Below are 25,154 nucleotides of genomic sequence, written 5' to 3'. Positions count from 1 at the left end.
CCTTACTCCATGACTCTAGAGCAGACGCTCTAACCAACTGCTCAGGGATCAACTGCTGTAGAGTACGAGTTGACTTTAACTTTCAATCGTCAACTTCCCTTACTTACGCAGTAATATACCTTCATTAGATGTATAAAAGGTTTATATTTCACAATTGATTGATTGGGTAAGTTTAATATTTTATCAGACCATATTGTTTATTGTTTATCTACCCATTGTCGATTGGTACATGTAATTAAAAGTTTATTAAATTCTTCAGTTCTTTATTCAGTCAGAGAACATTACAGACATTTATAGTTTAAGTACAGAGGAAAAGAGAAAAAGAGGCTTTTTTTCAGTGAAATATGTGAAATGCAGAGAAGGAAAAAAACTGAAATAAAAGAAATTCCAGGCCTGTTCTGATTTTATTGCATAGAACCTGGAGATGTTCATGCTCTTGTTCGTTTATCAGTCATTCCCGTATAATTCATACAATTACCAAGTCCGTAGTATTGAAAAACGAATTTAAGAGCAATGATATAATTTTGTGTTTGATTGATAAAGTAAACATCCTTCATTAATAAAATGAAATTTTACACGTTAATCTTTCTTTGTTTAGTTTTTATGACTATTCCAACTCACCATATGCAAGAACTCCGTAACGGAGGTTATAACTCAGAAAAAGCAGCTGTAAAGTTATCAAAGTCTTTTTTCATATTTTAATTTTTATTGAACTTCGAAGCTTTATCAATATACAACTAAATTATGACCGAAGAAATTCTAAACTGCAAACATAAAAAATATTGACTAAATATGTGTAAATCCAGATAAAAGAATTTTTGGACAATAAAATAAACTATATTTTCCAGTAGGAATATTGCCAAGCAAACAGATTATTACATTACTTGACCACTTGATTTGAAAAATAAAAGGATATATCTTGAAAATTAAAGACCTTATCTGATTATAAATTAACCACTTTTTAAAGAAATGTTGATATACAAATTGCTCCAAAATTGTAACGGAGGTTACACAAACTCGTTTTGAAGATTAAGAGATAAAATTACTTTGTAAAACGTGTCAAACACACTTTAAAAAGAATGTATTTACACAATAAAGAGAAGAACTAAACAGTTTTCCCCTCTTTTTTAAAGCAATTTACCAAAAAGTGTGTTTCGTTACGGAGGTTATTCTGAATATTTACAAAAAGAGTAAACCGAATTTTAGACTTCCTATTGGCTTTACAAACTTATGTCGCTCATCATTATTAAGGGTCAATCAACTTAATCAAATATTTATGAATATATTATTGTCTTTTTAACTGCAAATGTGAAAGTGAAGATTTAAACTTTTATAACCTCCGTTACAAAATATACAAGCTTCGTTTCGAACAATCGATGTGATTGCGTTTACCTAATTGTGAATTTAAATAAAAAACAATTAGAAAACAATATTTATTTGTAAAAAAAATATTTGTGTTAACGTTTTTAGGCAAATACATTTAAATTTAAAAAACAAAACAAATAATTTTAACCTCCGTTACGAAATACCTAACTGAAACTTGTAATAATGAAGTGATTTATTGAATCATTGTGAAGTGACTGTCACACATCAACATAAATTTTAAGAAAACTTATTTTATAAAACTAAACATTGATGGTACAAGCATTTTAAGAAGTTAATATATCATAATATATGAAAAATTCACTAAAAGACACAAAAATCCATTTTTTGCAGAAAAACCTAACCTCCGTAACATCGCTGGTTTTACGTATAAACGAGTATAATTTTCCTGTACACCGCTGATAGTTCACATAAGGGTGACCTTTTTGTGCCCATACGCATTACGGAATATTAGACATTTACAAAACGAAAAAAAAAACACTATCATTTTTATTTGTAATATGCAAAAACATCTAAGTTAAGGCCATTTTTACCATAATATTTTCAAAAATACCTTTATTTTATGCTTTAAACGCATTATGATTTTTATATTACATTTTGTTGTCAACTTCAAGAGTAAACTTCCAGCATTATCTGGTAGGTTTAAACACCTGAAATGTTGCACACGTCAGATTTTGTTGCTTTTCTGTAACGGAGGTTAGAGGTTACGGAGGTTAGAACCATCAATAATATCTTTATTTCTGAATTGTTGTTTAACTTTCCTTACATTTGTTTTTTGTTTACTGGACATACCCATTGGTGTCAATCAACTGCTTTGAAATAGTACTTCACATCGCCTCTGTTTCTTCACAATCACCGTCACGTAGGTTAGGTTCTTATATGCGACATTATAAAAAATCCATATTTTTAAAAATTTTGAACACGGTTTTATTGATTTGCCTAAAAAAAGATTCTGTGCTAAAGTTTTAATATATATTAGGCACAAAAACACAGTTTTAGCTTTACTAACGATATTTTGTATTATCTTAAAAAATATTCAAAAACTGTAACGGTAGGTTAGGTGAAATTTAGCGACAGCGATGATCAAAGGTTTGTTTAAAAATCGTTATTCATTTATCAATGAAAGTTTCATTTATATGATTTTGACATGTTTCTTCATTAATTAAAACAATTTTTGTTTGTTTAGAACAAAATGCGACCAGGTAATGCACATTCAAACTGCAAGGTATACGATGGCGACATCGCCTTTTACACAATTCCGGGCTTCCTTTTGTGTAAATACTCGGAGAAAAAATATCAAAAAATATCACAGCTAATGTTTTTTTGTGTGACAAAATATGTTAACATAAAGCCTCAAGGAATAATTTGAATATCAGTAACCATAGCTTTGAAAATGTATTGGCGACATAGCGTTTTTTCATTTGTATGAATTATACGGGAATGACTGTTATATGTAAAGCAATACCAACAAAGACTACTTTACAATAGGGTAAAAAAAATTTTTAAAATGTGGAATTATTTATAAATTGAAAGTTAATTATTGCCGGTTTTAAAAACCACAAATTTGTGCAATATCTCTTTGCTAAACAGTTTGTTGATGTTTAATGAAACGCTCATCAAAAATTCTAACAGGTAGCACAATAGCACAATATCGTATCTAATAAAACTTTGTTGTCGCCAAAACAACACATTGTTGAACACTAACGACTTGACAATGTTTACGTTTTTGCACCTTAAAAGTGTTGTTTTAAGAATGCACATAACTAAAATTATCCATGCGTTTATTTTTATATACAATTTCAAATTCATTTAATGTCGCTTGGAACTATTTTGAGAGTTTATAGTCAAATATTTACATTTGCAAATGTTTTCCTTTATATAACACTACTAAAGGCAAGCGTTTTTATAACTGTGTAAATACAGGTATGGGGTCAAGAGGTCATAGATGTGCGTTTGGATAAACGTTCGACGTAATTTCTCTGTGACGTCATAAAGGGTCGACGCGCGTTTAGCGGATTACATACATGCCGTTGGGTTTGAAAAATTAAGGCATTTCACATGTTAAAAGTAACAATCAGGCAAATATAAAGTATGAATAAGTCACAAATGTAAATATAAGTAATAAGGTATCATTTTTTGAGTTTTATTGAGATGTAAAACGGGTTGGCACATGATCAAATCTTCCATAAAGCCCTTCGGGCTTTATGGGATTTGATCACGTGACCAACCCGTTTTACATCTCAATAAAACTCAAAAAATGATACCTTATTTCTTAAATATTATTTAGTAAAAATGATCTTAATATGCGTTAGATACTTAGTTATGATGATTCAAATCTTTTTAGAAGCATTATTGTCGCGTAATCTGCATGACATTGTCTATCCGTCTAATGTAAAATGATCTTACTTACTACGATCATTATACTATATTTGGAGACTTCGGGAGACCTCATAACTAAAATGTACAGCATTGAAATACATGAGAAGTCACTCCCTCTTTTCCATCCTTCGAGGAAAGCAAAAATGAATATTTTTTGCAATTCTCATTGACCCGGAATTTAAAAACAAAGGGGAAATGTGTCTTTTATTGCATTGATGCCAAAATAATTAATATATAAAAAAAAATTCTGGTTAATATTTATATCGATTGTGTATTATTGACTAATATCTATCTTTCTGATTGGATGACATCAAACAAATGATCGGTGGATATTGTATTCATCAGGTGGCTGAATCATAGTATTGACCTAAAAAAAAAACAATATTTGTATAATACCAGGTATGTTTTATCTTTATATAAAATTTTTCTTTCATGGAAATATTTGGTTTTCTCTTCAGCTTTTTATCATGCTGGCTGTTGGGCCATTATTTACACGCGACGGATTTTTCTGTTATTTCCCGATCATGACAAGGACGTGTGACCGGGCGTCAAGGGATGCTCACTCCTCCATGTCACCTGATCCCACCTCTGATGTTTTGGAGGTCCGTGTTTGCTCTGCTCCTATTTTGTATTGTTTAATAGACTTTTGAGCTCGAATACTGTTTGTTATCTCAATATATTTCATCACATGTTAATGGAATTTTTTATAGTTTTTTTATCAGATTTTGTCAGATCAAACTTTAAATAAAAAGAAGATGGGCGTATTTGGCGAATGATCTGCAGGAATCATTTGTACGAAACATTTATGGTTTAAATGTCCATGATTTGGTTGGCTGAACATAGCTAGTCAGATTGTAACATTTATGTCCGTTTTTCCTAGGGGTACTATAACATAGTAATGTTTCACAAAAAATAAACACCTAAAATATTTAATGCACGGATGCATGATACGTGTACATGTACATTATAGAATAGAAGATTAGAATTGATTTCGCTATAGAAAACCAAACTGATCCAAAATTTATCTAATTCAAAATTTTAATACATCAGTACATAAAACGTAACTGACAAAATAAATGGTTGTTTGCAAGGAAAAAAATTAACGCCCCATGCCAGGCTCGAACCAAAAACTTTTCGCTTCCAGTGCACTGAACAGGTAGCCCAACTTACTGAGCTTTCACCGCTATACATACACAAATGGTTTTAAAAGGACAAAGAAGCACCACATTCACACATTTGGATTTTTGGGGGGAAAGTTCATTTTGTGGTCTCTGGGTCTTCTCTCCATTCTTTAAAAAAGTGTATTCGTTTCTTTGAATTAAAATACACATAAATAACATTTCAAAATCATGGAGAGAAGACCCAGACATAGAAAATTTTTATAAAAACGTGTTTAAAAATGCACCATTTTGTACCAAATGTCTTATCTGGCCAACTTTCAAGTTATTTTTTAGCAAATCAAAGCTCAATTTCGGGAAAATATTTTCCTTTCCTGTTGCACAAGAACCCGATAGATAAAGAGAATGTTAAAATTTCATGTGACATGTTGATAGAATTTTCACTTTTCAATTACGCCCAGATTCCTGCCGAAAGCCAATCAAAAGCGCCCTCATTCTTTGACATTTTTCCAATATCTGTAATTTTCTTTATCTAAGTTTAAAGAAATCCCCATATTGATACAATAATAGGTATACATGTAACAAACATTTATTTCTTTAGATCAGAAAAAAGTTTGACAAATAAACCATTGTTTGTTTACATTATTAAATACTATTGTTTTGACGAGACATTACAAGATGGAAAATAGAGTAACTTGATAGAAATTTTAATTAGGATAAAATTAAAGTACAATACATGTATATAAACAAATTACGCCCTTGAAACGTTGCTTTTTCGCTTTAACAAGGACATTTCTATAAGTATGATTGTCAATGCAATTATAAAAATCAACATTTCTTCCGCCAAAATTCCGTGGGTGGTCTTTCTGAAGACAGTCTAGACAAAACGTCCGTACTTAAAATTGTATGATATAGCCTTCTAGTTGACTTTTTTATTTATTGAATTTTCAAATGGAAAAATATCTGACTGAACAAATACATATATGATGGGCGTTATTTTAAAAAAAAATGATTTAAAGTGACCACATTTTTGAAAACGCCTTTTATTAGAAATTATAATTCTGTGTACTTTTTAAAAAAAATCGTCGTTAATTTAAATCGAAAGTGTATACACTCGAATAAAAAAAAATGTACATTTATATATTTCTTTTAAAGATAAAGTTTTTGAAATATTGCCATAAAATTGTTTTGAGCATTTACTTTTTCAGAAACAATGACTTATTAAAATTTTAATTTGTACAAGAAAACTGTCATTAATTAAATTCGATTAAATGTCGTTGAATAAAATTTAATTTTAAGTTTTTTTAATTTTTAAACTATCATATTGTTTTTTATTTATTTTCAATCTAAAGTTGAAAATAATTACATGACACTTTTTAAACTTAAGACTGAAAATTAATAAAGGACAATTTCATTCACTTTACACATGAAAACTGATTTTCAGCACTTCTTGTAATTTAAGTTGGTAAAACTTGGCTTACCAAAAATCTAAACAAAAACTTCATGTATTCAAAGAAGAAATCTCTCCTATTTCTTTGAGGATACGAGACATGGAGGAGAGAGGGGGTGGAAATATATCAAAAATATGCAAGACCAGTCTCATAATTGGATTTTGTATGCATGGTCCGAGGAACCAAGCCCCCCCCCCCCCCTCCTGTCCTAAATTTATTTTCCCTGATAGATTACATGTAACGTACTTTATAAAACATATCTCTTTTATATAGCTTTCTGGTAACCTTAGATTTTTTGCTAAAAAAATTACCGTGTACCATCCCAACTAAAAATGTTTAGTTATGCCTCCACCTGAATTTATTTCCTATGGACCTTGGGTCAGATCAACAGAGCGAGCGCTCGCGAACATTTCTGTTGGAGGTACATGTATAAGGAATTTTGGCGAGCGCTCGCGAACGTTCGCTCTGTTGAACAGGTCTCTTGTATTAGTTTATAAATATTTGTGATATAATGTTTCATATTTTTTAGCCTAGCAACATTAATATACCAAGAGGCCAAAAAGACAGACTTCCATTTGAATTCATGATCCCTATGTACTGAGCAGACAGATTTTTTTATGTTAAATCTGCACTTTAAGAAAACATGTTTTGAAAAACAGAACCATGTGTGAAAATGTCATAAAACATGTTAAAAAGTCATTAATGACACGAACCCTTGGACTCATCGATGCTGAAATGGCTATGTTGTTATGACAGTTGTTGACAAGGTCATGTACAACACATGGAGAACAGAGAAATTTAATTCAATAGATTTATTTATCAGAAGGACAAAAATGTGTCTTAAAACGAGTGTTCAAAGAATTTGACACCATGAATGTCATTTCAGAGAAATGTCAGAATATCAGGGAATCTCAAGTCAAAAACGTTCATGGATTTTGTTTTCTTTGTTTCTCTATAGTGGGTAGAATTAATTAAGTTGGCTTTTGAAGTGACATGCAGTGAAATATGCACGACATCGCGATTCAAGTTAAAACATTGAGAGAGAAAAAAAAAAACATATACATATAAATAAGAATAGTTATGCTATTGCATGTGCACTTTTAATATAACCTTTCAAGAGGAGGGCATTAATTTTTTGCTTAACTATGAGATCAATCAAATTCAAGAAAATGGGAAACACTCTAAGTTACATGTATATACATCTTTAAAAAAGTGAATCTTTTGTTTGTGAATGATGAGAGTTTTCTGAATAAACAATCAAGTTCAGAGAGTCTGTGCTCCCTGCTTAATGAAAAAAGAACAAACTTGAATCTACACACCTGAGGATGATTCCATCTGAGTTTCATCTTTCCTTGTCCAGTGGTTCTTTAGAAAAAGATTTTTAAAGATTTTCCTATGTATTTCAATTATGTAAACCTTTGATCGTCCACTGTGGCCCCACTCTATCCCCAGGGTCCTGATTCGAACAAATTGAATCTACACTACTGAGGATGATATCACATGAGTTTCATCTCTGATGGTCCAGCAGTTCTTGAGAAGAAGAATTTTAAAAGATCAATTGATTTTTCACTAATTCATTATTATCTAGGCATGTAGCAACCTGGGGGGGGGGGGGGGGGCTGCCCCTTCCCACTTTTTTTTTTCAAACATAACTTTTACTTTTGAAATGTTCATTGAAAGGCTGGTCTACACCCCACCCCCCACTTTTGGCTTTTGGCTAAAGGAAAGTGTTATAAGGGTAATGTAGTAATTGTGTATGAAGAAAATTTGATACTGAAAGAAGTTGTGTTGGAGAAAAGGTTGCCTATACCCCCCCCCCCCCCCCCCCCCCACACACACACACACAAAATAGGATTTTCTAGTTTGGCCAATGAAATTTTCCTCCTTTTTTGCTTGTCAACTTATTTCAGATAAGTCAATTTTTTTCTTGCTGGCCCCTTCCCCTACTTTCAAAAACGATGCTACGTATACGTCACTGAGAAGAGAGCGTACGTGAGCCTTTTTTTTGAATAATGATTGTTTTTTATGTAGCGGTTTTCTAGCATAAATGCTACTCAAAGCGGTTTACAATACATTATTACCCCAGCAGACCATAACAATCCAGAATCTTTCTCAGTGCCATTGCACGCTGCCGTTAAGGCGCTGGAAGACTAGACCATTCTGACAATATCTTTTACACTTGTGTGGAGTGAGTTTTTTTTTTTTTTTTAATCCAGAAGCTCTTATCGCCTGCTTATCTTTGAAACAAAATATTCACACATTTCTGTCAAACTTTGATTGCCAAAATAGATATCAAGGTTGAGGAGGAATGCTACAACTTGACAAAGAAGTTTTAATGAAAGTGAATTTTTATTTTGCTGCATTCTTCAAAGTACGGTAACTAATTTATTATAATATTTAAACAACGCAACCGATTTTTTCCTTCGAGAATCATAATTAATCGTTGTTTTTATTTTGTATGATTTATTTATCGAAGACAATTTGAAAGCGAATTTGATTCTTTTATTTCTCGAGCCCGTCGCTGATTATCCCGGAAAATTATTGTCCAGTCAATCATGGTTTTTAATTTACATATTCACATGCAAGATCAAAACAACGCTTTATTAAATCATCGCTGAAACAAAACTATCAAGTTCTATTCATACTTTGACCAAATTGCAGCATGTGAAAATTCAGAAGAAATTTATCACTATTTTCTCTTTTTAAAAAATTTCAACGAAGAAAAAATGTGTTCCAGAGAAATAGTTACATTACAGTTAGGTCATTATTCAAACTTTGTTGGCACACATTGGTGGAATATACAGGTAAATGAAGAAAATCAATGATTGATACAGTTTTGTTTATTTACCTAAAATAATCGAAAACTAAATCAGGACTGGACCTTTACGCCCCCCTCCATGATATGATACGTATTGTGTCACAATTCAATTTGTTTTCGATATAATTCATTCTAATAAGAAAACAAATCATAAGGTTCAGATTGTTCCTCTCAATACTAGCAGCGAACAGGTCCAGGAAAATCACTATATTTAGCTATATAGGTAAATCTACCTATATAGCTTTAATTACCTATAAAATTTAGCTATATTTAGCTATTTTGGAATAATTTTCTGTTTATGAAAAGCAGAAAAAAAGTCGCATAATGAGGCAGTATTAGTTTTCAACTTTGAAATGGACTGAAAACAATTCACCAAAAACACACTTATAAAAATGTTTCTCCTTTTGTGCAATTGCAATCAAAGATCTAAAAGTTTTGGGGCTATCTATAACAGTTAATCTGTGAGTAAGCAGCTACTTTAACAAAGGAAAGCAGTTTTGGTCAACAAGATAATTGATTGGTAATAATTGAGCACAATGCAAGGCAATCACACTTAGTCATGCCTCACCGCACTTCCAGCTATCCAAACAATAGAGATGCTTTTTTTGGTTAAAAAGTGTTTATAAGAGGCAATGTTTTTACTATCTATGCCCTAGGTTGTTTTTATCAATCCTTTTAGAAAATATTTCAGTTATAATTTACATGCGACTTTTTGTCTGCTTTTCATAAAACAGAATCTTATTCCAAAATAGCTAAATATAGCTATATTTTATAGGTAAATAAAGCTATATAGGTAAATTTACCTATATAGCTAAATATAGTGATTTTCCTGGACCTGGCGAAAGCCTGTTCTGAAACTTTCTTTGTCTCCATGTTCTCCCTTAACATGCTGAAGTGTGTCAAACATCCAAATGAGGTCGAACCCACTAACATCAAACTGACGTTGAACAAAATCTATGAATTTGAACCCCATTGTAAAAAAAATAAAACATATAGAACAGAAAATCAAGAGAGTAAATTGATGAATCAAAAAATTATATTGAAAGTATTGATATTTCTGTGAATCTTTTCAGCCGTACAGGCAAAATAGAGACAATAATGAACCCAGATGAATGATGAAATTTGTAATACCTTTTCCCTTCATACATCCAGAATAAAACTTAAGAGTGGTTTGCTCCTATATTTTTAAAGGATTAGGAAGCTCACTTGTACCTATAGAAGAGTACAAACTGTACAATAACGTAAATGTTTACATTATTTTTATCCCCCCCCCTCCAATTAAAAATGCAGAGGGCATATAGTGTTACCCTGTTCCATCTTTCTGTCATCACTGACCTTCTATAATCCCAGGAACAGTTAATTGCACTCATTCAACTCATTTTTGACATATGCCCCATGGATAATTAAGTCATAGGAATACACCCAGGTCAATAAAATTCTCTAAAATTGTCTTATATATTAAATCACAGGAATCTAAAGTTTTTATTGTCCAACAAAAAAAAATCTGGAAAAAAAATTTAAGTTTAGGATGGAAAAATTTGTTTTCCAGATTTTTGTTTTTGACGATAAAAGCTTCAGGCTCCTGTGATATAATCAATAATCATGCATAAAATACTTGCTATGCACTGGACATTCTAAATGTTATACTGTATCAAACAGATGTACTGTTAAATTTTTGTCATCTTGAACTCAATGGTTCTGAGAAAAAACTTAGAGATTTCCAATGATTTGAGATACTGGGGGTAAAATATTAAAAGTCGTCATCTTGAACTCAATGGTACTGAGAAAAAACTTAGAGATATCCAATGATTTGAGATACTGGGGGTAAAATATTAAAAGTATAAGCGGTGGGGACCTCCAAATCACTTCGACACATCAGATTCCTTAATGTTTGAGATATCAGTGTTCAAGATACCAAAGTTCAACTGTTGCTCTAAATGAGGCAGAAAATATTAAAAAAGAACAACGGAAGGAAAAGAAAATTGAAGAGAAATTCAATGATTCAGAAGTGAATGTGTTGTTGGAAGAGAATGCCAATACAAGTGTTAAATGTCTAATTCCAACTGCCAATAGATATGAAGCCCTCTCACCTGATGTTGAAGAATCAGATGCAATGCACCAAACAAGGTCAGATTTACCATCTGAAACACCATTAAACAAACAAGATCTGCCCATCGAAATCATCATGGACTCCCATGGAAAATGGTTAGACCCAAAATGGATGTACAAGAACAAAGATTTAAGGATAACGGTACTAGGCGCAGGGAAAAAGAACATTAAGGGAGCAATGGAACACATTCAGCATATAACATCTCCCAAACACTTAGTCATAGGAGTTGGATGTAATGACCTGTCGAATGAAAACCCAGAAGAAGTCTCACGCAAATTTAAAGAAATGATCATGAAAAATCCAAAAAATTGTGTCTTTCACATTTTACCCATATTTGAAAGATGCGGAGACAGTCCATACAACCAAAAAGTTGCAGAGACCAACAGGAAACTAAGGGAACTATGCGAGGAAAATGGTGTAAACTTCATCAAAATGAACAAAATATCACCGGAAAACCCTCAAAACTACACAAGGGATGGAGTGCATTTTAGTAATGTAGGAAGAAAAAATCTGGTCGTCATGATAAAACATCACCTTAATCCACATTTGGGTATGAAGCCATACAGCCAATACCAAAGGCCTGAATCGCAAAATAATCTGTACCACAAAGGAGAACATCACCAAAATAGTCAAAGTCATTATCAACAGAGAAAACAACATCACCACAGTAACCCATGGCAAGCGAACCAAGAATGGCAACAGTACCAATACACTAAAGAACGATTCCACCAAAATAATCATCAACTACAAAAAAAACCGCGGAGCCAAAACGTTGAAGAACAAACATCGAAGGAATCTCAGATGAAAGAGCTTCTTGAACAGTTGCTAAAAATCTTATAGATACATGAAAGATCAGTATGATACATTAACCAGTCATCCAATCTAGTCACAATCTATGCCATAATACTCCTTTATTACATGTATATTATTATTATTTTTTCTTTTACTCAGGTTGTGTGTTGTTAAATTGAAGTAGAATAGACGACTACTTAAGTATATTCTTGGTTGTGTTAAAATAGTTGTTGTAAATATGATACATGTACACGTATCTGCCATTTCTATATTTTTTTTTTTTTTTTTATGTCACTGTCAGAATGTTAGATTGATTTTTCTTAATAATTTTGAAATGACATCACTAAATATTGTGTACTGGAATGTGCATGGCCTCAGTGATGAAAAGTTAAATGATGATCTTTTACAAAACTTGTGTACAAAATATGATATTGTTTGTTTAGCTGAAACAATGCTTAAGGATTCAACAAGAAATTTTCCAGGATTTTCTCCACCATTTGTTTTGAACTCAAAAAAGATAAAGAAAAGGGGTAGACCATCAGGTGGATTACATATATATATATAAAACCTACAATATACAAACACTTTAAAAAAAGTATTTCAAAGTGAAAATAGCATTTGGCTGGAAACTAACATTCAAAACACAAATTCACAACAGAATAGTGATTCATATTATTTTTGTTTCTGTTATATAAAACCATATATAAATAAAGCTAAATCTGAAGAAGTATTTTCTAATTTAGAAAATGAAATTGCAAATTACAGAAGTAAAGGAGAGATTTTTATTTGTGGAGACTTTAATGCTCGCACTGGGGGGCTTCAAGACTTTATACAACATGACACACTAAATGATACATTTTTGGATTGCCCTCTGCCAGAAAACATATATGAGCCTGACATTTCAGTGAACAGAAACCAACTCGATAAGACATCAAATTTACATGGACATCTACTCACTGATATTTGCAAAACATATAGATTATCTATCCTGAACGGAAGATTTCTTGGTGACTCACTTGGCTATTTCACATTTTTTAATTCTAATGGTTCAAGCACTGTTGACTATATGTTGGCATCAAGTCAGTTGTACCATAAGATCGAACATTTCAATGTATTACCTCCAACAGAAATATCAGATCATTGTCTTATAACTGCAAGTGTACATATGAACATGGACCTGTTTTGTAAGGAAAAATATAAAATACACTCTTTAAAGGGGAAATACCTCTGGTCAAGCACTTGTAAAAACCAATATGTAGAAGCTATTAATGAGGAAGAAACAAAAAATCAAATACTTATGTTGAATAATTTACTAGATGAAATATATGATGATAACACATATGATTCAAATGATCTTGTCGATAAACTGTCAAATATTATAATTAATGCAGCAAATAAAAGTGTTCCATTTAAACCTGCAAAATTTACAAAATCAATTAGAAAAAATAAACAAAAACCAAAATGGATGAACACAGATTATCTACTTTTACGAAAAGAAGTTAGAAATTTAGGAAAGAAAGTACACAAATATCCAAACAACTGTGAACTAAAACATGCCTTCGCAAACTGTAGAAAAAATTATAATAAATTAAGGAAAAATCTTAAATCAACTTTTTACAATAGTATAGCAGAAGAAATAAACTCGCTTTCACCACAAAACTCTAATAAATTTTGGAATAAGATAAAAGAAAATAAATCAAAGAAAACTAATGCAGAAGCAATTGGAATTTCAGAATTCGTTGATCATTACAAATCTCTACTGAACATACAATATGCTGATGAAGAAAGTTCAAAATACAAATTTACTGAACTAAATACTGAACCAAGTCCATTAGACTTTTTGTTTACTCAAGATGAAATAAAACTAAGCATTTTAAAGCTGAAAAATGGCAAAAGTGCTGGGCCTGACTTAATCTTAAATGAATTTATTAAAACAAACAATAATTCTCTTTTACCAGTTCTTACAAAACTGTTCAATATTTTACTTAAAAATGGAAAAATGCCCAACGAATGGAACCTATCACTTATTACCTCATTATACAAAAATGGTGACCCTAATAATGCAAACAATTATAGAGGTCTCAGTGTTACAAGTTGTTTAGGAAAACTTTTTACAGGCCTTCTACAGAAACGCTTAGATAATTATCTTGAGTCAAATAACCTACTAAGCCAATATCAATCTGGATTTAGAAAAGGACATAGGACCACAGACAATATATTTGTATTAAAAACACTTGTAAACAAATATCTTTATGCAAAGAAACAGAATTTATATGTGTGTTTTGTAGATTTTTCAAAAGCATTTGATACTGTATGGAGATCCGCACTTTTATTCAAATTAAATAAAAAGGGTATTGGTGGTAACTTTCTCAAACTTTTAACAGACATGTATTCAAACACATACTATTCTTGTAAAAAAGACAATCAAATGAGCGAGAAATTTAAAGCAAATAGAGGAGTCAAGCAAGGTGATAATTTAAGTCCAACACTTTTCAATATTTTTGTTGATGATTTTGTGAATTATTTCAAGAATGTAAGTACATATCCTGCTTATCTAGATACTATGCCAATTAATCATATGTTTTTTGCTGATGATCTTGTCCTTGTATCAGAATCAGAAGTTGGTCTACAAAATTGTATAGATATTTTAGGAAAATATTGTTCAGACTGGAAATTGTGTGTTAATATGGAAAAAACAGATGTTATGATTTTTTCAAAAAAATCTGTTGATGAAGCATCATTTAGATTTTATTATAATCACAAAATGATTAACATAACAAATGAATATAAATATTTGGGTGTTGTGTTTAGATCTGATGGGAAAATGAAATTTGCTGCTGAACAGCTATCAGAACGTGCTAGAAAAGCATATTACGCTATTAAATCAAATTTTCCTGCAAATGTTAATTTTTCTGCTGAAATTATGTTGAAATTAATTATCAGTCAATGATAATACCAATTATAACATATGGATCTGAAATATGGATAACTGACTTTAAATGTGATTTAATGTCTTCAGACCAGTTTCCTTTTGAAAAAACACAGCACTTGATATTTAAAGACATACTAGGGGTACATAGAAAGGCATCAAATCTAGCTGTTTTATGTGAGTTGGGTTGTTTTCCTTTGTACTATTTGTGTTATGAATATATGTTAAAATATTATATGAGACTGAAGGAAATGGAATGCAAACATGATTATAACAATTATTTAGTGGTATCTGCATTTAAGGAAGACAAAAATCTTGTATCTAAAATATCTTGGCAAAAGAAACTGTCTTCATTACTACAAAAATTAAATATTAGTTCTTTGGAAATATCTCACATAACTTTGAAAAACAAATTACAAGAACATTACCAAAACAAGATATATGAACAACTGAAAAAAGTTAACAAATCAGACTCTGGAAAGTTAGCATTTTATAGCAAAATTGTGAATCAAGATGAATACAAACTGCAAAGTTATTTAAAACTACCCCTGAAGAAAAGTTGTAGATCTCTATTAACAAAATTAAGGATCAGTGCCCACCCACTGTATATTGAAACGGGTAGATACTGTAAACCCCCTATTCCTAGAGAAAAACGTTTATGTTATTCATGTAAATTTTTTGTTGAAGACGAAAAACATTTTGTTCTTTATTGTCCAAAGTATGATCAATATAGATGGAATTACAATGATATATTTAATGTTAACACATATACTAGTGATAACCCCATTAGAAAAATTGTCAATCCTACAAATATTTCAACTGCTAGAAGGATATGTTGTTTCTTGAAAAAGTGCTTTGACATCAGAAAAGAAAGTCAAAAATGAATATTAATATTGAGAAATACACAATTTTGTTCACCTCATATTTCTCACTTTGTATATCATGCTTGTATTAATTGTGTTGATTTATGTTATGTTATTCATGTTCATGACTGTATGCCGACATGGTAATTGTCAATAAAGTGAATTGAATTGAATTGAAATGTGGTTTATGTCTGTCACATGCTTTATAAAATGATCTGTTAATATGTAGAAAAATTACTTATTGTGAAAGTACACAATCAAAAATTAAAAAAAAATACTAGTTTGATTTTTGATTCTCATTATTTACTACTTAAGTTCATCCATTTGAGCTCAAGTTTCGCTCTCTATATATGTTAGCATGCATTTCAGAGTTAGTATGTTCAAAACAGTGCGAAAGCCTCTGAAATATTTTTAATGCTAAGATAAGCTTTTACCATGTTTACAGTAAATCTGTATATAAATGTCCTTAATTAGTATGTGTTATAAGATTTGCTAATTTTATTTTATTTTTATGCAGGATTCTTCTTTCTTGTACAATCCAACAGAAGCACAACAGAAGGAGAAAGAAGTGGACCATGATATTTTATGGAGAGAAGGAAGAACCCTCAAAGTACAGTTTTGTCTTCATGTCACACAGTCAAACTCAGGGGTGTCTAGAGACCCGGCCGGCGTCGGCAAATTTCCCAACCTGTATAATATGCAGATTTTTTTTATATTCCACCTAAACACCCATTTAGGAAGTGAACCCCTGATCCCCTTCTATACTTTCCAAATGTCTCCTTGACAATTTCAGTTTTTAAGGACAGCCCTGTTTCAAACATCATTATCACTAATGATAAGATAAAAGTTTGAAATATCCAAGGATTTGAAATGTTGGTGTTTACAGAGAAAGTGGTTGGTTGGGACTTCCAATTAACTCACTTCAATTTATCCATGGTTTTTGAGAGATACAGATTTTCAATATACCATACATGTAGTTCACCAAGATTTATTTATGATAGACTTTCCACACCAGCAACATTAAATGTGGCTTAATTTAGGGGTGAAGTCAGAAAATTATGCCTCAATTTAAAGTAAATTTAAGTCTCTTTGAAAGAATATATACCATACATGTATAAGAATCCTAAATATGCTCTGAATCTGTTCCTTTGTAATGTTCATGCAACTTCATGGTGTGTACTTTTATTATTTAGGGCAGAGAGATTTAATACATTTAAAATTATTTATTTTCTATAGTAAACACAAGCCCCAATCTTTTGTACACCACACAGTGGCGCAGACATTTTACTTTTTAGCTCACCTGAGCCAAAGGCTCAAGTGAGCTTTTCTGATCACAATCTGTCCGTTGTCTGTCGTCGTCGTCGTTGTTGTCGTCGTTGTCGTTGTAAACTTTTCACATTTTCATCTTCTTCTCAAGAACCACTGGGCCATTTTCAACCAAACTTAGCACAAAGTATCCTTGGGTAAAGGGGATTCAAGTTTGTTCAAATAAAGGGCCACGCCCTTTTCCAAGGGGAGATAATCATGAATTTGTTAAAAATTAATGGCATTTTTTAAAAAATCTTCTTCTCCAGAACCGCTGGGCCAGGAAAGATGAAACTCATGTGGAAGCATCCTCAGGTAGTGTAGGTTCAAGTTTGTTCAAATCATGACCCCCGGGGCAAGGGTGGGGCCAAAATGGCCGACCCAAGTTTTGCATAGGAATATATAGGAAATATCTTTAAGAATCTTCTTCTCAAGAACCACTGGGCCAGGAAAGATGAAACTCATGTGGAATCATCCTGAGGTAGTGTAGATTCAAGTTTGTTCAAATCATGACCCCCGGGGCAAGGATGGGGCCAAAATGGCCGACCCAAGTTTAACATAGGAATATATAGGAAAAATCTTTAAAAAATCTTCTTCTCAAGAACCACTGGGCCAGGAAAGATGAAACTCATGTGGAATCATCCTCAGGTAGTGTAGGTTCAAGTTTGTTCAAATGATGACCCCCGGGGCAAGGGTGGGGCCAAAATGGCCGACCCTAGTTTTACATAGGAATATATAGGAAAAATCTTTAAAAATCTTCTTCTCAAGAACCACTGGGCCAGGAAAGATGAAACTCATGTGGAATCATCCTCAGGTAGTGTAGATTCAAGTTTCTTCAAATCATGACCCACGGGGCAAGGATGGGGCCAAAATGGCCGACCCAAGTTTTACATAGGAATATATAAGAAAAATCTTTAAAAATCTTCTTCTCAAGAATCACTAGAACAGGAAAGATGAAAATCATGTGGAATCATCCTGAGGTAGTTTTAATTAGCTCACCTCAACGAAGTTGGGGGAGCTTATGTAATACCCTCGGCGTCGGCGTCGGTGTCGGCGTCGGTGTCGGCGTCGGCGTCGGCGTCCCGGGTTAAGGTTAAGTTTTTTGGAGCAGTTTTCTTTTTAAGTACTTCTATGTCCTATATTGATTAGACATGCATGGAAGATGGTTCTAGTGTGTTTCATTGTACCAGTCAAAGTTTCAGATGCTGCAATTTTAGCAAAGGAATGACCAGGTTAATGTTTTTGGAGCAGGTTAACATTTTTGGTGCAGTTTTTGGTGTAGGTTTCATTTCCAAGTAGCTATAAGCCCTATGTTAACCAAACTTGCATGGATGATACATCTAAGGATGCATACTACCCGGCTTGCTTCGGATGCTGAATCTGACCTACTTTTTCAGGTTGAGTGAACAGGTTAAAGTTTTTTGGTGCAGGTTTCATTTCCAAGTATCTGTAAGTCCTATGTTGACCAAACTTGCATGGATGATACATCTAAGGATGGATACAACCAGGCTTGCTTCGGATGCTGAATCTGACCTACATTTTCCGGTTGAGTGAACAGGTTAAAGTTTTTGGTGCAGGTTTCATTTCCAAGTATCTGTAAGTCCTATGTTGACCAAACTTGCATGGATGATACATCTAAGGATGGATACTACCAGGCTTGCTTCGGATGCTGAATCTGACCTACATTTTCCGGTTGAGTGAACAGGTTAAAGTTTTTGGTGCAGGTTTCATTTCCAAGTAACTATAAGCCCTATGTTGACCAAACTTGCATGGATGATACATCTAAGGATGCATACTACCATGCTTGCTTCAGATGCTGAATCTGACCTACATTTTCCGGTTGAGTGAACAGGTTAAAGTTTTTGGTGCAGGTTTCATTTCCAAGTAACTATAAGCCCTATGTTGACCAAACTTGCATGGATGATACATCTAAGGATGGATACTACCGGGCTTGCTTCAGATGCTGAATCTGACCTACATTTTCCAGTTGAGTGAACAGGTTAAAGTGTTTGGAGCAGGTTTCATTTGCAAGTAACTTTAAGCCCTATGTTGACCAAACTTGCATGGATGATAATTCTAAGGATGCACACTACCGGGCTTGCTTCGGATGCTGAATCTGACCTACATTTTCCAGTTGAGTGAACAAGTAAAAGTTTTTGGTGCAGGTTTCATTTCCAAGTAACTATGAGTTCTTTAATGACCAATCTTGCATGGATGATACATCTTAGGATGCATACTACCAGGCTTGCTTCGGATGCTGAATCTGACCTACATTTTGTGGATGAGTGAAAATGTTAATTTTTGATGTATGTTTCATTTCCAATTAACTATATCTTAGGATGCACACTAATGGACTTGCTTCGGAGGCTGAATTCGACATATATATTTTTCAGATAATAGACCAGGTTAAAGTTATGGTTGCAGGTCTATTACCAAAAAACTTTAAGGCTTTTATAACATTGTATAAACCAAACTTGCACAAATGTTGCATCAAGAGATGAAAACTCAAATTTGCTTTAGATGCTGAATTACATTTTCATGAAGAACTACTTTAAATTTTTTATGTTGGTCTACTTCAAAGTATCAGATCAAAATTGCTTAGATATTTTCATTTTTGGAATGTACATTTTTTGTTGGTTAATTGTGTGACTTTGCCTTATTTAAAGACAACATTCGTTGAGGTGAGCTCTGTAATCTCTGATTACCTATGTTTCAAGTTTGTTCAAATCATGAGCCCCGGGGCTAGGGCGGGGCCAAAATGGCCAACCCAAGTTTTACATAGGAATATATAGGAAAAATCTTAAAAAATCTTCTCAAGAACCACTGGGTTAGGAAAGGTGAAACTCATGTGGAATCATTCTCAGGTAGTGTAGACTCAAGTTTGTTCAAATCTTGACCCCCAGGCTAGGGTGGGGCCACAATGGCCGACCAAAGTTTTACAAAGGAATATATAGGAAAAATCTTTAAAAATCTTCTCAAGAACCACTTGGCCAGGAAAGATAAAACTCATGTGGAATCATCCTGAGGTAGTGTAGATTCAATTTGTTCAAATCATGAGCCGCAGGGCTTGGGCGGGGCCGAAATGGCCGACCCAAGTTTTACATAGGAAGATATAGGAAAAATCTTTAAAAATCTTCTTCTCAAGAACCATTGAGACAGGAAAGATAAAACTCATGTGAAATTATCTTCAGGTAGTGTAGATTCAGGTTTGTTCAAATCATGAGCCGCAGGGCTTGGGCGGGGCCGAAATGGCCGACCCAAGTTTTACATAGGAAGATATAGGAAAAATCTTTGAAAATCTTCTTCTCAAGAACCATTGAGACAGGAAAGATAAAACTCATGTGAAATTATCCTCAGGTAGTGTAGATTCAGATTTGTTCAAATCATGACTCCTGGGGCTAGGGTGGGGCCAAAATGGCCGACCCAAGTTTTACATAGGGATATATTGGGAAACCAATATATTTAAAATCTTCTTTTCAAGTACTTCAAAGCCATGATTAGTGATATTTATATGGAATCATCCTAAGGTAGTGTAGATTCTAGTTCAAATCAAGATTCCCTGGGGGGTTAAAATTTAAGCCCCCCCCCTCCCCCACCATCACCTCAGTAAACTTTCAGTTCTGATCTGATATGTGCTTTTTCCTAGCCGATGTGCTCAGGTGAGCGCTGTGGCCCCTGGGCCTCTTGTTATTGATGTGTAGATGTATTTAAATCACACACATACATGTATATTTCATTGTATGAAATTAATCAACTTCAAGATAAAGAATGGTTTTTACTTCTTTCACTCTGTATGGACATATACAATTTATTTTTGATATTGTGCACATATAATTCTTAAAAAAAAAAAAAAACTAGATATTGTACTTATATTTAACTTACAAGGATAATTTGGCTAATGAAGTGATTGACGTGTTGTAGGGGGAAATAACATTTACCCCACGACTGATAGCAGTGGATCTGAAAGGGAGTCTGAATACCTTAAAACAAGAAGGGGTCCTGTATGAAACAAATCAGCAGGAAGATATCAAATGGTAAGATTGTTAGGATATACTAAATCTACTTTATACAGGTTTTTTTGCTCAATTTAATTTTCATTTTTCACACTTGCAAACAATTTTGCCCCATTTTAAATTCACCAAGTCACAGTTTAGTTTAACAATGTATAAATGTGTATTCTCTCAATTTGCCCTGTTTTAAATTCACACACCTAAGGGCGAAACGATTACACGTGTAAATGGCGACGTTTCGATTATATGCTCTAAACGTTTACAGATTGAGTAAACGATTACACAAAGGTCATTATCAATGTCTATCAGAAATAAAGTTTAACACAAACAAATTGTTTTATTTCATAATTTACAAAAGAAACACCGTCTTTGACCATTTGATAAGCAACAATCTAAACAGGAAACATATTGAATGAAAATAGCTAAAACCCGATACGTGCTAACATAACTAATTCCGATTTACGAGTTGCTAATACTAGCGATGTTTTACGACACTTGAAATATAAAACTTGATATATTTTGATTAAATAAATATATAACATTTTTCACAAGTCTTTGAAAAGTTTCAATACAGTCAGCAGATCCTGTTTTACTTTTTTCGAGATTAAAAGATCCATCTTTACAATTATTTTTTCTACGTCCGGTAGCCAAACAAACCAAGCAGTTGGGTGACTAGGTCGAAAGTGAATGAGTTTAATGCGCCTCAAATTCTTACGGTTAAGTCATAATGACCAACAATAAATTTTTAATAACAACTCATACTTATATCAAAGTGAAAGAATTGACTATTAAATTCTAGTTTCATGAGTAAGTAGCCATAAAAATCCAGTATAGAATATCTCCCGTTTAAACGGTACCGTTTCGTTTACTGCTATCCGTTTAAACGTTTACAAAATTTAGTAAACGTTTCACCCTTACACACACCTATGAATAGTGCAAAAAGGGGAGAAAATAAAATGGGGGCGAAAATTTTCCCTGTATACCGTAAGTATATTTTACTGTGGGGTAAATGTCTTGATTTTTATGTATTAATGTATTGATTAAAATGTATTGATTTTAAACTTCAAGCATTAAAAATCATGAAAATAGTGTTTTACATTTTTTTTTTTACTTTTAATATTGTATAAACATTTTATTGGATTCATTGGCAGGAGTGGTGATATCACACTTCATAAGTCAACCCCAGCAGAAAAGAATGCTTATTTAACAGAACTGGAAAAAGAGGTACACATGTTTATCTATGTTAATTTAATGTTTAGTGTCCATGGCATTTTTCGCTATTTTTAGAAAGATACTGTATGTGTATTTTCAAAAGTGGACTTTTAGCAGTATTGGCATGAACAACAATGTGCAAATTTATGAATCTGCTAAGAATTCATTTATGAATACAATACATGGTGTGGATGTATGTAGTGCTAATTCATGATTATGCAAACAACTCCATACCAGTGATTGTGCTAAGTTTTGAATGTGTCAATTTATGTACATGTACAGTATATCATGTATCTCATGACATTCAGATAAGGAAATTTATTGTCATTTCTTGAAATATAGGTATTCAATGGTATAGTTTTTACTAAATAAAACATTCATTTAAAAATTGTATAATTATAATGAATACTTTACATGATTTCTCATTAGCTGAAGCCAATTTATATTCAATTTTAATTTGTTTTCTACTATTGCTGCTTTTTGTTAAGTTCATAAATTTGACAAGAACTGATCATTACTTTATACAGGGTTATATTTTCACCTGTGTTATTTTTCGCCCTTTTACACATGCAACCAATTTTGCCCTGTTTTAAATTCTCCATGGCACAATTCGGTTTACGAAATTATACCATGATTCTTTAAATTTCTCCATTTTAAATTGACCCAATTAGCATGAATACATATTTAGGGCTATAAAAATTTCCCTTTATACAAAACATGTAATTCCTTATGCATATTTGGAATTTTTGGTGAAGACTTCCTTGAATTTTTTTTCAGGACCAAGCATTATTAGAAGACAAAGGAAAACTGCCAGGCACTTCAGACATAATATATGACGATGTAGAAATGAAAGATTCCTCTTCTAGTACAACAAAAGGTCTCAAGATCTAGCTTTTAGACTTGATGATAGAAAGAAAAGTTATCAATATCATTTTTATAATCAATGAAGACTATTTAGGACAATAAAAGAACAGTTGCATGTTCATGTTTGTTCATGCATAAAAATGCAATTACATATATGGATAAATTTACTGCATTCCAAAGAACATCTTTGCTGCACAATTCTTTAAAAACTAATTGTTTTATTTCAACTAGAAAGTTTAACGTAAATAAAATGATTTTTTTGTGTCTGACAGTTTTGATGCCTGCATCTTTTTTAAAAAAAAAAACATAAAGATTTATTTGGCAATGCATACCAGAAATATCCACAAGTTTTGTACCGACTTAAACTTGGAAAATTAATCGTTGTGAAGAATTTATTTGCTTCGTATTTGTAGAGAATATTTCATCAGTTGCTAATATTAATTGTCATGGATTGATTTCAAACTAAAAAAAAGTGACACAAATACATGTAATAATTGGTTTACAGTACATATAGCACAAGAACTAAAAAATTCAGTTTCTTCTTTGTGGATACAGGAGAGAGGACTAGTGATACCCCTGTGGTTTTTGGTAAAGTATTTCACAATCTGGATGATGTGGTGAGAGTTTGGTCGGATTATCTCCGAGTTTATCTTCATCCAAAGACAATCCACATTATAGAACAGTTCAGCCATTTAAAGTTAGTGTCTACAGTCCTTCATTTTGGTTTTGTCTTAATTTAAAATACTTTCAAAAATATATTAAGCTGTAATTTTTTGCTCATCTGAGCCAAAAGCTCAATTGAGCTTTTCTTATCACCTATTGTCCATCGTCCTTCCATCTGTCTGTTTCAAATGTCCATGATTTTGTTTTATCTTAATGTTCCTAAAAAGTATCTGACTTAAATGTTTGTGGTGTACATTGTTGAATTATATTGCACAATTTTTCTGTAACATGATATTGAAACAAGAAGTATATAAATGCTACCTGTTTATGTAAATGTGCTTGACATTTTTAAATTTGGTACAAATACGTACACTGAAACATTCAACATAAACAACTTTTATAACAAAACCATGTACTGGTACATTTTAGTTACGCGCATGCATAGTGGCCTGTACATGTATGTGATAATGCCAATGATATTACTTTGATGGAAAATATGTTGAATTGTTTATCATGTGCTGTCTAACCACGCTCACACAAACCCTGATCTAGCTGAACCTCTTTTGTAGTAGCCTCCATCCGTTTGACGTACACGGAGCTGGACAGAAAGCTTTAGAAGATCACGAGGCCAGAAAGGAATTGGAAGACAGGATTCACTATTTTTGTGAGGAATGTGACAGTTTACAGGTAGAGTTATCTCCCTTCAAATGCTGATTCAAAGAGCACTTTCATACATATACAGTGGACCTTCAGATATCCAGACACCAGATATCCGGATGCTTCAGTATACTGATGATTTTTCATCGGAACGGAATTTTTTAATGTTATTTTGTCTTGTTTAACTGGTGATTCAGGTATCCGGACACTTCACATATCCGGACAAATTGACTTGGAACCAAAGCGTCCAGATAAATGAGGCTCCAGAATTCACAGTATAAATCACATGAACAATTTATGCCACATGTCAAACTTCCATGTACAGTGTACAGTTAAAGTGATAAAGGTCACTTTATTTCATGGCTTAGGTGAGGTAAATCACAGTGACATTTGGTAAGCCACTCATGCATAGAATTTGTAGAGCACAATTCATTTTACCTAAAATTTGAAATGAACAAGAGGGGTTTTCTCAATAGGACTTGAATTTACAATTGGAAAACTCGGTGCATTAAGGTTTAATTTTCAAGCTAGTCATGCTAGTGGTACATGTAGTAGGAATGTACAAAATATTAAGCGTGACACATTAAGCATCACAAAACT

The 25,154-nt window shown here is 32.6% G+C and overlaps 1 protein-coding gene across 1 annotated transcript; it reads left to right on the top strand.

The window, feature by feature from the left end:
* Positions 1-8,960: 8,960 nt before the first annotated feature.
* On the top strand, positions 8,961-24,584 carry LOC134268265 (protein misato homolog 1-like; the record flags this gene model as incomplete). Its single annotated transcript, XM_062750455.1, has 7 exons — positions 8,961-9,135; positions 16,361-16,453; positions 21,070-21,182; positions 22,310-22,382; positions 23,148-23,247; positions 23,790-23,931; positions 24,467-24,584. Coding segments are annotated over exons 1-7 (717 nt in total), but the record flags the coding sequence as incomplete, so codon positions are not given.
* Positions 24,585-25,154: the final 570 nt, after the last annotated feature.

Source organism: Saccostrea cucullata, unplaced genomic scaffold (assembly GCF_032062105.1).
Source record: "Saccostrea cucullata isolate Sc308-1 unplaced genomic scaffold, CSIRO_AGI_Scuc_v1 ctg9739, whole genome shotgun sequence".
Classification (NCBI taxonomy): Eukaryota; Metazoa; Mollusca; class Bivalvia; order Ostreida; family Ostreidae; genus Saccostrea; species Saccostrea cuccullata.
Note: the sequence above shows the minus strand (reverse complement) of the source record. Positions and strands in the feature narration are given on the sequence as shown.